This window comes from Berghia stephanieae, chromosome 1, assembly GCF_034508935.2.
Source record: "Berghia stephanieae isolate SIO BIC M18660-M18661 chromosome 1, UCSD_Bste_1.3, whole genome shotgun sequence".
Lineage (NCBI taxonomy): Eukaryota > Metazoa > Mollusca > Gastropoda > Nudibranchia > Aeolidiidae > Berghia > Berghia stephanieae.
In genome coordinates, this window is record NC_088360.1 from 19,934,926 (window position 1) to 19,947,125 (window position 12,200).

A 12,200-nucleotide genomic window follows, 5' to 3' on the forward strand; every position below is an offset into this window, starting at 1 on the left:
ACTATACAAGCATTTGAAATCAAAATTTTCTTTCACAGGTTTAATCTGAATATAATTCATGCTTATTATATATTTTCAAAAGTTGGCCAGCATAACAGTAATAAAGTGATAGATTTGATTTTATTGGAGATAGTTTGTTGATGAAATTGCCAAAGTAAAAATAAATAATTGCAAGTATTAAAATGCTCCTGTTTTATCTAAGAATAAGTGACATTTGAAATGATTTATCAGGAAAAAAAATATCAAAGCAAATGTGACATTTTAAAAAAAAACATTTCTTTTTCTTATTTTACAGAGGTATCTTTTAATTGAAGGTTACAAAGCAACCATTGAGGCCTTGCAACACTGTAAAGAAGATCTCACCAGAGATGTTGTCTCGGGTAGGATTGGGTTTGAATCTATAATGCTATTTGTTTTTTGTTCATGACATACATTATTAGTGCATTAACAATATTGTTGTTAACTGATTAAAACGATTGATTTAATTGTTATGGGTAACAAGTTCAACGGCTTCAAAATGAAGTGTTTTTCATGATTAAAAAAGGTTGCTGTAAAGTTTCGGTAGGGCTAATAAAGGTAACCAGAAATTATCAAAATTGTCTTTGTTTGACTAGGCTAGGATTCTTTTCTTTTAAATTTTATTATATTTTGGAATATAAAATTATTTCACCTGACTTATACATAACTTATTCCTATCCGAGTCGATTGCTAAGTTTTTACAATGTTTTGCCTTTTGACAATGTCAAGTGTGATAAAACGTTCAAGCATTGACTGGAAGGAGGTTCTGATTGAATTGTGCTGTTAGGTGACAGTCATACACATTATCCCTCTTGACTCTTTCGCAAATGCCATTGACAATATTGTATCTTAGTATATAAAGAAGGATGCCTAATTTACTTATTTTACCATACCAAATGAAAATTTGTTTCCTGAATCTAGCTGGGAGGGGGGGGGGGGGGAACTATATAAATGGCATAATGTTGCTCTCTGAGCATGGTGCGGAATGAAAATCGTTCTATGTGAAGGTATTCTATTTTTTAAAACCCTTTATTTCAGTTGGACCATATCAAGCCTCTGTTATCAAACACGATGTGGCTGCAGATCCTATTTCAATCCACTGTCCACTCTCACGGTTCTTGGCAGGTAATGAAACAGATTTGGACTTATATTTTTCTTTTCAGTTTCCTGTATTATAAACGCCTGCATCTGAATTATGTGTATCAACAGAGGTCGTTCAATTTTAGACTAAAATTTGTTTGTGTGACCCTTTTTTCTTTTTTAAATAAATTGGAATAAGCCCTAAATGATTGAAAATTTATAATGTGATTTGTTTTTTTTCTTCTTATCTTAAAATATCGCCTGTATCACTTTTGTATATATTGATGATATGCCGTTCACTCAAGTGGTTAATAGATCTGGCTGGCAAAATAATAACACATATTTGTAACTGAGACACATGCATATGTGTATAATAACATCAACGCTGCTAGAATCCATGGATTGAAAAAAAAAAACCCAAACAACATATCAAATGAAGTGATATTAATACTTTTTTTAAAAGTACAAAATTCGTATCAATTAATGTTATGGGCTTAAAAATCCCCATGTAAGTCAACAACAAAAACATTGAAACAATATTGACTTGACTTACTTGACTTAGATGCCTTTCGCGTCTCGACCGAAAGATCGGGTCGCCTTGGCTGTTTCCAGTATTTCCTGTGTGAGGTGTCTCCAATATTGCCGGTCCTCTGCTAGGGTTCTCAGATTTTCAAGGTCCCCTGCCGTTATGAGACTAATGCTTTGTCCAAGTGTTGTGAGGTTTTTGTTTAGGATCACGGGGAGTGTTGTGATCGGTCTTCCTCTGAAAAGGTTCCCGTGTTTTTGGAAGTATCCCGACATGGCTTGGTTTGCTGGTATGTTTTTGTCCCTGCGTAGTATGTGACCGAAAAGTTGCCATCGTTGTTGTAAAATGTCAAGGGAGATTGGTCTTTCTTTTGTGATCTTATAGAGTGATTCATTTGAGATCTTTTTGGGGTATTTGATGTCCAGTACCCTTCTTAGCTGTGTGCGATGGAAGGCATCCAGATGTTCTTCTTCGGATTTTGTCAAGCGCCCAAGTGCCGCAGTTATACAGAAGTACCGGTTTTACAAGAGCATGGTACAGTTTCAGTTTGGTTTTTCTCTTTATTTTGTCACCTCTAATCCATACATTGGTGAGTTTACTGAGTGCGGCGTTTGATAGCTGTTTTCTTCTTTGTACATCCTCGGTGTCTCCAATTAGTGAGCCGACTTTCTTTGTTCTTTTCCATTCCTCTTTGTTCCTCGATATTGTTGTAAATTCGGTTTTATTGGCATTGACTTGGAGGTTATATTTCATGAGGGTATTTTGTATGATGTCTATATTTGCTGGTGTTGATCCAATAAAATCGACATCATCTGCATAGGCGATTTCTCTAGGGATTGCGTTCTCAATATGAGTCGTTGGTTTTGGAATGACTTTTCGAACTTCTTTCAGAGCGTGTTCTAAGTATATTGTGAACAGAATCGGGCTCAGACTATCTCCTTGGGGGGTCCCGATGTTACTTTCGAACTGCGTCTGTTTTGTGGCCCCGTATATCCTTGGTTGTATCTTTGTGTTGCTGAGGAGAAATCGGATTATTCGGAGCTCGTCTTCGTCTACTATTTCTGTTAATATCTCCAAAAGTTTTCCTTAGTCGATCGTATCAAAGGCTGCGGACATATCGATTCCGGTTATTGTTATGGATATGTTTTCTTTGAGTGCCTTTGCTGCCAACCATTTATGTGTCCATACAACGTCCGATGTGCTTCGGTCTTGGCGAAACCCGCTTTGGCTATGTGATAGATAATTTTCTATTTTCGGTCTAATTCTGTTGAGGACAATAGTTGACGGTGTTTTTCTTATGGTATTCAGTAATGTTATTGGGCGCAGGTTGTTTACGGGTCCTTTCGTTTTTCCTGGTTTTTGTATTGTAATTAGGACACCGCTGTTTATGTCCCAGTCTTTGTGTGTTGAGAATGTTTTGTTCATTATGTTTGCAATGCTCAGATCCAGGGAGAGGGTACCGCATTTCAGCAATTCAGCGGGAATTTCATCTTCGCCTGGGGATCTGTTATTGTTTAGGCACTTTATGCTATTTCTAACTTCAGTTGTTGTGATGCGGTTGTTTAGGTCTCTAGGGTTTCCTGAGAAGGGCGATATTTGTGAGACTTGTTTGTGAAATTTCTGCTGGAAGTGGTCAGTTACAATGTCAAGGATATCGTTGGGATTTGTTGTCTGTTTGCCAAATTTATCCTGTAGTTTTGGGTTCTCGAATGGTTTTCGGTTCAGAGATTTCGTCGCTTTGAACATAGACGATGCGTTATTTTTGGACTTTTCTATGTCTTCCACTTTTTTGTCTAATTCCTCGTTTCTGTGTTTTATTGTAAGTGATCGAATTGAATGCAGTATTTTGTTTCGTTCCGTTTTCAGGTTTATTATTTCTTCCGAGTCTTTCGTGTTTTGTATCCTGATCCTAAGTTCTTTTTGTTGCCGCGATAGATCGTTAATAGCGATGTTAGGCGTTCGATTTGGTTTGTTCTTAGTTGTATTAATAGAGCCTGCACTTTCTTCCCCCGCATATTTCATTGCCGCTTGCGTCTCTTTCCATTCATTGTTTGGATTACTGTTTTGCTTTATTTTCCATAGACTTGAGTTAAGTTCATATTGGTAATGAATGCGACATTCTCGCTCATTTACTATTTTTGCCGTGTTTATTTTGACTGCCGTTTTACCTTTCTGTCTTCGTTGTCTGTACACATTTATGTTGAAATTCGTTTTTACAAGTTTGTGATCGGATGTTAGCAGTGTACCACCGTATGATCGCGAGTTGGTTGAGTAGTGTTTATGGCTGTGTCGACATATGATATAGTCTATTTGGTTGTGTATTGTTATCATTTTGTCTTGGGTTTGGTCTTTTCTTTGTCCTACCCATGTTGTCTGGTGTCTTGATGGGTGGTTGAAAGCACTGTTTGTTATGAAAAGTTTTCTCTGTTCACAGAACTGGACTAATTTTTCTCCGTTATCGTTACGTTTTCCTTTTGAGTATGATCCTAAACATAGTGTGTCACTGTCGAGACGTTTTCCTACTTTGGCATTAAAATCTCCAGCAATTATTAATATTGATTTGTTTCCTATTTTGTTCAGTGTATCGTCTAGGTCTTTGTAAAATTTATCAGTTTCCTCTGGGTATTGTTTTGCGCGTTGACTTGTTGGTGCGTAAACATTTACGATTGAGATAGTGAACGTCTTCTTACCGTGATCGTCTTTGTTATCGTTATTCTGGTTCCTTGAATTGATCTTACACTTAAGCTCAAGAACACATATTCTGTCCGAAACATTCCATTCGTCACTAGTCAAATCCCTGCAGTTTTTATTTATGAGAAATCCACATCCATAGTGAGGTGAACTGGAAGCAAAGCACAGCAGTCTGTGACCATTTATTGTTTGGTCGACGCCATCTTGGATCTTCGTCTCTTGTAAACACAACACATCGATTTTATAACTTTCTAAATCTTGACACAGTTGTTCCTTTCGAATGTTACTTTTAATAGATCTTAAGTTAAAAGTTCCAATATTAAGATTAGTCCACATCAGGTAAAAATTAAAGATTCCACACAGTGAATAAATGGAAACATAAGACTATCCACTGAGCCGAAGCTCAATGTCAACAGGTGTCAGCCATGTTGTCCGGAAAAATATTATATAGGAATATTATTAGGAAATATAAAATCCAGAAAAATGAGAGGAGAGTAGGTAAAATTATATTTTACTGTCCTGAGACATTGCCCGTTCATATTTTGTAATCTCTTTTAAAGCTGTCAAAATAATTCTTGTACAATCATCTTATACTAATTTCTGCCATAAGTGTACAGAAAATTTTATGTACAAACTTTCAAGTGAATGGGATTCTCAATCTATCAATTAGTAAAATATTTGGCTTTCAAGTGTAGGAAAATGATTCATGTTCTGGGTAGGTAGTTTTTCTGACACACAACTGTCCATCTGGCAGTAATTGGGTAGCTGTGTCTGTTAGCCTGGCAGAAAACACTTTACAATAGATGAGCTTCCTATTAAAAGGATAGCAAGCAATTGCCACTCTCATTATTATGCACCAAATAGAACCCCGATTGACTTCATCTCATAAGCCGAGTAAATTGGATTGGACTACACTGCCAAGGAAAAGCAATTCTCTATTAAAACATCACCCCCCATATCTGTTTCCATATAAAACACTGCGTGGCATTTTCCCCTCTGAGCGGTATTTCAGTGCTAGGTCAACCTGACCCCATTAGTGGGGTCAGCCCATGGGTGTAACAGGTAGCGGTCAGGGGGAATCTGTGATGCCGCTGATGGTAATTAAATGTTGCAATATTTCATGGTATTGCTCAGTTGCTAACACAAATATGAAAATTGTTCCCTCACCACAAGCAAAGCAAAGGTTTCTTTCATCATATGCCATGGTTGATAATAATGTATCCTCTTAAGACTGGTCATAAGAGAGGTGTCAATTTAGTGGTTTTTGAGCTATCAATGAAATTAATTTGTTGTAATTTGCATATCAATAATTTAATTCCCAGCGGCAGAAAATGATTGAAACAAGCATCATTATAAAGTAAAATTGATGATCTTGACACATGCCAAGTTTTGTTGTCCGGGCAGTAAAACCTTAAAAGATATGAATTTTTTATTGTAAATTTCATATTTGGCATGACTTGGTGAGATCCTTATTTTCTCTCCCATAGTATTCCATGCCATGAATTATGTCCAAATATCAGTTTAGGAATAAAATATAAACCATTAGACGAAAATAATACTAATATTATTTTTTAAGCATTTAACTGATTTAAATATTATGAGTTTTGGGCACATTTGAAAGCCAACTTTTTAATGGCTTGATAACTTTTTTCTATACTTAAATCCCTTACGATTCAAGTCAAATTTGTTTGTTTTTTATGACTGTTAGGCATTATAGTTTGAAGATGTATACAGTACTGCTTTTGTGTGGTTGTCTCAGGAAATGCCGACTTTATAGTGTCATATAAGTGTCAATGTTTAGGGTATTCTTGCATGTTGAATAAGTAATATAATGTAAGGTCAAGTTCTCCTTTTGTGCACAAGTGAATGTGTTAACTTTTTATAGACTGAAGCGTCCAGATATATATGGCAGTGATATCCCAAAGATTAAATAAATGATCTTGCTGTGGTATGCCTGTGGTGTTGTACTGATTTGACTCTGATTGTTATTCAGTTGTTTTATCTCTAAATTTGACTGACTGGAGTTCAATGGTATATCAGATGACTTTATAAGACAATGACTAAATGTGTATTCTTGAAGGAAAGGAGATGATTCTATATAACCTGTATCGACAGTGTGTTCGTTTTGAATGTAGTTGGTCAATAAGGAGAAAAAGGTTACTACTTGGAATAAACTATATGCCCTCATAATTTTGAATCTTCTTTTGTCCACATACTATGTCCGTCTGTTTGAGCCAATCATCTAATTTAACAGTACAGTGGTCAGTGTTAGTTGTAATTGATGATTGTTACTGCAATATTTGTAGCATGTCCAGTAACCTTGTTGGGTGATTGATTTTTTTCTTGTAAAGAAGTCATACTTTATAGGCAGATTGATAGTAAATTGAGATATTGACATCATACACAATATTGGTTTTTAGTCTTTACTGGACAATAAAATATTATCTTTATGAGTTATTTTACCACATAAAGACATAAATCATATCAGTTTACTGTTATGATCAACCCAACTGTTTGAGAGGAACGGAATTGGTAAAAACAATATACAAAACTTACTAAACCATGAATAAATCAAGAAAATCAACTGCCAATATGATAATATTGCACAGGAACATAGATGCATATATGTACTTTTGATATTTATTAAAATTCTTGAGATACTGCCGCTGAGTTTTGAATAACAAATTTTTTATTTAAGTGCACCATAATTTACAAGCACTTAAAATTAGATCAACAATTTGTGATATTCAAAGAAAACTATTAACCACAAGAATGTCAAATGTTCACTGATGTTTAGAAAGACAACTGATTTTTCAAATCAAAATAATGAAGTAAAAGAGTCTGTTATTGTTTTCCCGCTATACCGACATATTATAAGACCATAAATATCCATAATTGCCCCCATTGGACACGGCACTGCCTGATACCAGTTGAACTCCAATGACCTCATGCAGGTAGCGAGCAGGAAGGGTTATTGGTCCCTAGGGAGTTCCAACTGAAATAGCGCTGATTCCACGCAGTGAAAAATAAATAAATATAATTTTGTTCATTTCAGCTCTCCACATCCATTTAGAGAAACATGGGCTCTCTTACATTTCTCCAGAACTTCAAAATCCGGTATGTAAAAATGTATAAAAGTTGAAAGTTATCTTAAATATAGGTCTTATAAGCACTAAAGATGAATTTTTTAGCCTTTAAATTCTCTGGATTTTAATTTTTTATGACATTCATTACAAGTCTTGTTGTTCATATCAAAGCTTGTTTTCTGGGCCACTCAATGTGTTCCATGATATTTCTTACCCCTTCGATATCTATGTTATAAGGTAAACTTTTTAATTAATCAAATGCGTGTGCAATTATCTATCTATATTCTTTTTATTTTTGTTTTTGGTATAGTTGTAAAGAATAATAAAAAAGGTAACCTTAATCAGCTTGAGGGGGGTGGGGGGGAAATGGTCAAAAGACTGACCAGAAAAAGATCATAATAAATGGTGCTTCTAAGGATCAGTTGTTGTGCTTATCTTATTTAAGATATACATTGGTGATTTTATATATAATTATATCTATATAATTGTATATATAATTTCATAGCTAAGGTATACATTGGTGATTTTATATATAATTATATTTATATCATTGTATATATAATTTCAGAGCCTGGCTGAAATGGGACATAGCGTGGATGTTCCAATGGAAGAGCCCATGGATGTAAAAGAGATGATGGAACCAGCACTGAGGATTCAAGTGTTACTGGCACAGACTCACGCTGGCATGTGGAGGAGGAATGGCTACAGCTTGCAGAATCAGGTTTTACATTCTTGACCTTTTTGGCTTGTTTGTTCCACTGCCTTTTTGGTTTGTTTGTTCCACCGCAGTTGGGAGTCTCCTTGTTGTTTACATATTTAATTTGGATTTATCGACAATTTGAAATGGCTACAGCTTGCAGAATCAGGTTAACATTCTTGACCTTTTTGGTTTGTTTGTTCCACCGCAGTTGGGAGTCTCCTTGTTGTTTACGTATTTAATTTGTATTTATCGACAATTTGAAATGCCTACAGCTTGCAGAATCAGGTTAACATTCTTGACCTTTTTGATTTGTTTGTTCCACCGCAGTTGGGAGTCTCCTTGTTGTTTACGTATTTAATTTGGATTTATCTACAATTTTAAATAGTTGAACAAGCCTGTTGCATTTGTAATTGATTTGATTTTAACTAGGTGTAATTCAGGATTAACAAAAGCCATAAAATGCAGAAAAAACTTGATACGCTTGAGGGAGGAAAAATAATCAAAGGACTGGTGCTTCTAAGGATCAGTTGCTGTGCTTATCTTACTTAAGATATACATAAGTGATTCTATGAAAAAAAAAATTCTAGATAAGTTGATCATATTTCAATAGCGTGTCAGAACAAAAATATGGATTATCTCAAAACTCTCTCAGTGAAGATACTCAGTTCCTAAAAGTTGTCCCTCAGAGCCATTAGGCCCATGGAGTTTATCCAAGTTTCTATAGCGTGAAATGGACAATAATGAATGCTTGATACTCTTTGGATAGGACACTAGTCTATCACAAAGTACTTTCCATCAGATCTCACAGACCCAGCTACCAACCACTGCTGAGTGGACATGGGGGTCAGAAAAAAACTTAACTGCACCCAGGATCGATCTCTGTCCATTTGATTGTGAAGCAAGTCTCTACTAAATGAGCTTTCGGGACCCTAATCAGCTCCTAAACTCATATTTAACTTTCCATCTGCATAACACACACCATACTACTGTATGAAACTCACCCTAAATACATAGGTATTGCAGTTGACTGATCACTCACCTATAAAAAACACTATATACCAAAAATTGAGCTGCATAGATAGAAAAACAATAAAAAAAAAAACAAAAAAAGCAACAAAAAAAAACAAAATAACCCACAGTAAGATACTTTAATATTATCATCATATCTTCCAATTTTAATCATCAGATGTTTCAGATTAATTATGTGGCTAGAGAGGATTAAAAAAGAAAACCTTTATGCTCTTTTAATTTCAGGTTTTCTTCTATTCCAATATTCGATGTCGAAAAGAAATGTATGATCGGGATATTGTCATGCTGCAGGTAAATGCTGTTCTATTAATATTTTCATTTTGCCATTATTTCATTCCTTGCAAAGTTGGGAAATTTATATTTGAAACCAAAGGTGTAAAAATCTGTACTATGAAAATGTTCGACTTAAAAGTAAAAAATGTTACTCACCGTTTCAAGGGGGGATGTCTGGGTGATATAGTTAGTTGGAAACTTTATATAGCCACAAAAATCATGAACAAAGTAGTGTGACTTCGGTCGAGAAGCTGCCTCAAGACAAGTGCGCTTCATCAGTGGGGACTTTCCACCTGTCCTACATGTACCGAATGTGGGCAAGAACCCGAAACCGCAGAACATCTAGTTGAACGGTGTGTTGTGACGATGCTACCGGGCGGGTTCGCGACGGTGCACGGAGAACCATAAGAAGCTGCTGCCACAAAAATGAAACTTGGGGTTCATTTGCATTTATTAAAGTGGAAAATAAATATAATGTCTTACATGGCAATAAAAGTAATGTTATTATTCTTATCCGTATCCTTTTTATTCTAAATTCAAAGGGTTGGATTCATCCTGTTGGATGCTGGGTGGGGTTCTGACCTCCCATAGCGGGCAGGGAGGTACATACTGTGTCTTCTATCCCCTTATATCTGTTTTCCAACATGCTTTCTGTCTTTGTCTTGGAATGAGATTACTTGGTTTTGTCCTGGCTCTGGCCGGAGTCCTAGCTGGGAGGGAAACAGTCAAATGCATAGTTATTGTTTTGGGAGATGATATTTTTTTCCTTGTAAATCATCTCTCTGTTATGTATTATTATTTTTATTTTGAATGTATAATGTAAGCATTTGAGTGTATTCCTCTTTGTTGGATTTTGTGCTTGTGTCTGGATGAGACTTCTAGGTGATTTCAAACTAAGTACATTGGTGGTATGCTCTTGGAATCTACATCTGATCCCTACTTGTTCCCAGTTCCCCTTTGTCTTACTTTTTCTTGGGTGCTTTAATTGTAATTCTAGAACTTTTTACTATCCCATTTTCTTCCTTTTTACTGGCGCTGATATAACCTAAATGTGTTGCAAGCGCCGTAAAACCCTTAAAAACAAAAACAAACATCCTGTTGGATGCTGTTTGTAGATGATGAGGCACAAATAAAGAATTTGATTGTAATATGTGATACTTTGAAATAGGAAAAATTGTTTAAAAGTTACCCAAAAAAATGATTTCACAAAATGATATGCATGAAAATGGTCAAAGGAGATTTCAGATGAAGTTGGGCCAATGAAGCGCGGAAGATAAATGTTACTTTTTTTCACTTCAAAATCTGATTTATTATTTCCATCTAGATTGCAGCTTCTCTATTACCTGGCAATGATTTCTTGATTCAAGTTATCAACAAATACAACCTCCTGAATTGGGTGAAGTAAGTATTGCTTTTTATTGTAACAAAATGACATGTTCATATTTTTCAAACAATTATTTTCAAAACTTACTTTTATTAAAACATATTTTTAAAATCTAGAGCTTCTTTTAAATGAAGATACCTACTCATTGACGCAAGCATGAAGGAAAAGACTGACATGCTTTACTTATGTTAACATGTTCAACATCTCTATACTTTGTAAAGACATTCATTCAGACACCCATTTGTTAGATGATGGTGACTTGAAAAAAAAATAAAGGTAACTTTCATAGTATGTTGGTGGGATCTCATTGGGTCCAATGCTTTTGTGATATTAAGATTTGGAAATTCATTCTTCATTTTTATCTGTCATGGTATAGAAATGAAAGACTTCAGTACCACTCCTAAAGTAAGTGGGCAAGAAAGTCACCACTGTATTTTATTGTGTATACATTTTGGATGAAATCATTAAGAACTGTGACTTTTTCTCGAACTGAAGTCATTTTGCTACCACCTTGTTACAGTAAGTCACCAGTAGTACTTTCTCTCCTGGATTTGCTCTTTACAAATGATCAGATTGAAGTTTAATCTGAGCAGGTTTCCACTTTCCTTTGACCTTTCAACTTTTTAGCTGGGCCACACGTCTTGTGCTTTGTCACCCACAGTTTTACTTTAACTTTATCTCCCATGAAAATGAGTAGCTGCGTGAATAATGAAAGTGTTTAATTATGGTTTTCAGGGTACAGTATGACATTCCTTGTGGACACGAGGACTCATTGAGACAGACAGTCACTCTTGCTGAGGAATTCCTCACTTTCATCATCACCCTTCTTCGTAAGTAGCTATGGTTTCTATAATGATTAACATTTTGAACTGCCAATTTTTGAAATCTTGAACTGCTTACGGCATACATCTTTTATGGTTCATAAAGAAAGAGAATCTATGCTTGTCATGAATCAGATTTTTAAAAAACTAAATAGTGATACACACGTCATTTAACGGATAGGAATTGGCATTGTACAGTTGACGTGATGATGCTCTGTTACATTCCTCTCATTCTTAACAATGTCATGAGTCAATTATATTTTTTAATTTGTAACTTGGCTCATAATACGAAGTGAAAAAAAATAAAAATAAAAGTAACCTCGCTGTTTGGAACTAATAATTATGTTCTGATGAGTTTTGAGACACCATTTTACTGGCAGCAGGAAGAGATGGCAGTAATAGACAGTGCCATTTTTATAATGTGGTTGTCATTGGAAATTGAAGTAGTAAGTCTTAACCAAGCGCTTTGTTAACATCTTTTACGACATTGGTATACATATCATGAGTGCAAATATTAAAAGTAATGATATTCAACCTGTAAAAAGTGACCTTTTTAAAAAATTATTTTGAGTCAGTTGGTTCTTTTTTTTTT

General features: G+C 35.1%; 1 protein-coding gene across 2 annotated transcripts in view; it reads left to right on the plus strand.

Annotated features, from left to right (window-relative positions):
* Positions 1 to 12,200, plus strand: part of LOC144970078 (E3 ubiquitin-protein ligase UBR2-like) — a 62,805-nt gene that overhangs the window by 19,266 nt on the left and 31,339 nt on the right. For both annotated transcript variants that reach the window (XM_078909295.1, XM_078909302.1), the window contains exons 18-24: positions 296 to 380; positions 1,057 to 1,143; positions 7,371 to 7,432; positions 7,970 to 8,122; positions 9,356 to 9,421; positions 10,728 to 10,804; positions 11,523 to 11,617. In XM_078909295.1, coding sequence (XP_078765421.1) covers positions 296 to 380; positions 1,057 to 1,143; positions 7,371 to 7,432; positions 7,970 to 8,122; positions 9,356 to 9,421; positions 10,728 to 10,804; positions 11,523 to 11,617 — 625 coding nt within the window. The remainder of the gene's footprint in view (positions 1 to 295; positions 381 to 1,056; positions 1,144 to 7,370; positions 7,433 to 7,969; positions 8,123 to 9,355; positions 9,422 to 10,727; positions 10,805 to 11,522; positions 11,618 to 12,200) is intronic.